The following is a 3,137-nucleotide window of genomic DNA, read 5'->3' on the forward strand; positions in this document are numbered from 1 at the left end:
AAAACCCCCCCATTTTTATTTAGGGGAAAACCCCCCTTTTTTTGTGATTTTTTTTTTTTTTTTTTTTTTTTGTAGCCATCAGCAAGCTTCTGGCGTCACTCTGACTGGACATGGATCGCTTTTCATGGCAGACAGTTGTAGGTTTATCTCAGCTGGCGTGTTTAATTGCCTACACCTGGCGTTTAGACATAGTCCGCTGAATTTTAATAGGTTTGATGTCAGAGCTTTGGGAACGCCGTTTCAGGAGCTTATTATTAACCTTCGGCTTAATGTTGAACTCTATTTATTCCTGTAGTCTCACTTCATTAAATTTAATCTGTCGCAGAAGGGTAAGGCATTGTTAAACAATGAAACAAATTGTTTCATTTAGCTGTTTGGAGCTCCGGTGCTCCTCAGTTTTTTATAAAAGCAAAACGGAAAAATAAAAATCTCAAAGGTATATTTAATTATACAGTTTCATGGATTGTCTATTAAGAACTGTTTCGGCTCCACCAAAACGTTAAAACTGATCACAGAGTTCAGGCAGTCGGGGATCCTCATGCTTGAGTTTAGAATCAAGGTGCGTTAATTCATCGGTCGTGTTAGAACAACATGCGAAAACATAAAGTTCAGTGTAAAGCATCCCAGAGAGAACAGAGAGCATAATTAACATCGAGACGTTTTATAAAAGGTGGTGGGGTGCATCTGCAGATGCAGTTAAGTCAAGATAAGCATTCTCTGGTTGATCAGGTTTCTGGCTGTGAGACATTTAGATCAAGACAAGAGTTGTTAAATATTGGGCTTGGCACTAATCAGATCATTGCATCGTTATCAGAGCTGCTTTCTGTTTACGGTCTGACCCGAGGCGGATCAGGCTGTTAAAGCCTGGATGACTGGTTTGCTCTACATAAATGATTAATCACACAAACGAGGAAGGGGAGATCCATTTATTCAGCACCTGTGTTGGATTTTTTTTTCTTCTAGTTTCCTGTTGTGAACATCTGCTAAACTTCATACATGTCTAACACTCTCTTCTAATGTTTCTAATTAAAACCTGTTGACTGCAAAATCTCTGCTGTCCATGTGGAGTAAAGGAAAGTTTTACTGTTTTACGCTGAAATCTCATTAAATGCGGCCAGCGGTACAAAGAGTACTCTGCTCCTGCTGGATTGTGGGTCTCAGCTGCCATGGTATCGCCATGGAGATGTCTCCTATGAGGAATGTAATTAGAGGAAATCATATCGGCCCCTGGTTACCCTTGAACTCGCTGCCAGAGTCCTGACAGAGTAATTCTGGGAAATATCTCTGGTTTTCGGTTATTTGTTTTGGGAGGAATAGAAATAAATCACCAATTTCCTTTGCCCTCCCTTATCGTCTCTAACCTTCCGTGTGTCTTTCCCTCCCAGTGTATGTGGTGGAGGAGAGGAGAAGGGACGACACGGCGGACACCTGCCTGACGGCCTGCTGGACGGCGCTGTGCTGCTGCTGTCTCTGGGACATGCTGACATAACGTCCTTCTTCATTTTGTTCAGCTTTATTAGTCTCCTGTAAGCTGAAAACCTCATCAACCTTCCCCCTTTCTTCTTCTTCTTCTGCCTTAAAACCTGGCTCCGTCTCACCTCTGCCCCCACTCACCTCATCGTCTCTACTATTTCTCAATAAACAAAAGCTCCAGTCTCATAGGGAAGTCTTTCCGCTCAATGTGAAGTCCTCAGCTCTGGTAGACTTGTCCACAAGTTGTCTTGTAGTGGTCTGTAACGGAGCTTAACACCAACATGAATCTGAGGCTCTTTTTTTTTTTTTTTTTTAAATTGCACACCTACACACAACCTTCACACACACGCATTGAGAAAAGATGCACATTGTAAGTGCTTGTTCCCTCAGTATACACGGATCTCAGGCGTATCTAGTGTGATGCTCTTTGGCACTTTACAATGATTACCTCTGCAAGAAACAAATCCTGCCTGCCTGTTGAACCCTGACCCCTGTGTCCTTCCCCTTCGTCCGCCATTCCTCAGCTACATTAGCAAACAAAGGACTACTCTCCCATTATGGGGCTCTGTTCCCTGGATGCTAATGAGCTTTGGGAGGGTTGACGTTTAGAAGCTTGAAATGTATCAGTTTTATTTTCACACTTTCACTTTTCTTTTTCTGTTTTTTGTGAAAATAAATGAAATGCATTTTTAAACACAAAGGTAATCTTTCTTTGGATGACTGTTAACTTTTTAATGGCTGCAATGTAATGTGCTTTCATTATTATGAAAAATGATTCTAATATTTGTAAGCTGAACCTTGGAAATGTATCTGGAAGTATCATTAAAAAAAAAAACTGTACTTGCTCAACGGAAGAAATCCTCTTAGTCTGTGAATGCCTTTTTTTTTTTGCTTTGGATGAGAGTCTTTCATTAAAATAATTTATTGCTATAATTAAAGACTTTGTCGTTTCCAATTATTGGCTGGATTGCAGCAATATGTATGGATGTAAGTGGAGTGTGCAGAGACTGTAGATCAATACTAGCTGCAGAAACCTGGAAATGTTGAGCTTATGTTCAGCATGCGCTTCCTGGTTACACTTCACACCTCTGGTAAAAATGTCAAAAGCATTAAGAATACATTATTTTATTGTAGATGCATGGGTATCTAGAAAAATCAAATCTTTAATTTGAGGGCTCAGGTTTGGATGGCCTTTTGCAGCACTTTGTCTTCGGCCCCTGACCACAATTCAATAATGAAGCTACAACAGTTTGATTCAATTGGACCTTTTTTTTTTATTTGTAGGATGAAATTTGCACTGAGATTTTTTTTTTCTTTAAAATATATCTTTTTAAAAAGTTTCTAAGTACCTTTCTTCCAAAAGTCCCTGCAGCTTATTCAGATACAGTTTTGCTGTAATAAAAGCTGTGTGCGTTTTTGTCACGTCTCTAGGTAACTGAATAATGACACAATAGATCAACAGAATGTAAAACTCATCATGTGGTGGAGATTCTTCAGCAAGGACAGGAAAGCTGGACAAAGCTAATTGGAAAATGGATGGAGCTAAAGTAAGGGACCATCCTGACAAAAAAATACAGAGTGCAAAAGGCTGGTGTGTGCCGACTTCAAACATCCTCAGAATTATATTGGAAAAGTTTAGAACAAAGCAGGCTGGGTAGTAACGA

The 3,137-nt window shown here is 40.0% G+C and overlaps 1 protein-coding gene across 2 annotated transcripts in view; it reads left to right on the forward strand.

Moving 5' to 3' along the window:
• The window catches only part of zgc:165573 (cysteine-rich and transmembrane domain-containing protein 1), a 19,430-nt gene extending 17,604 nt beyond the window's left edge, over window positions 1–1,826 (forward strand). For both annotated transcript variants that reach the window (XM_015053220.1, XM_015053219.1), the window contains one exon: window positions 1,386–1,826. In XM_015053220.1, coding sequence (XP_014908706.1) covers window positions 1,386–1,489 — 104 coding nt within the window. In that variant the 3' untranslated portion in view covers window positions 1,490–1,826. The remainder of the gene's footprint in view (window positions 1–1,385) is intronic.
• The last annotated feature ends 1,311 nt before the right edge of the window (window positions 1,827–3,137 follow it).

This window comes from Poecilia latipinna, unplaced genomic scaffold, assembly GCF_001443285.1.
Source record: "Poecilia latipinna isolate Pla-1442-1.1 unplaced genomic scaffold, P_latipinna-1.0 Scaffold1168, whole genome shotgun sequence".
Taxonomy (NCBI): domain Eukaryota; kingdom Metazoa; phylum Chordata; class Actinopteri; order Cyprinodontiformes; family Poeciliidae; genus Poecilia; species Poecilia latipinna.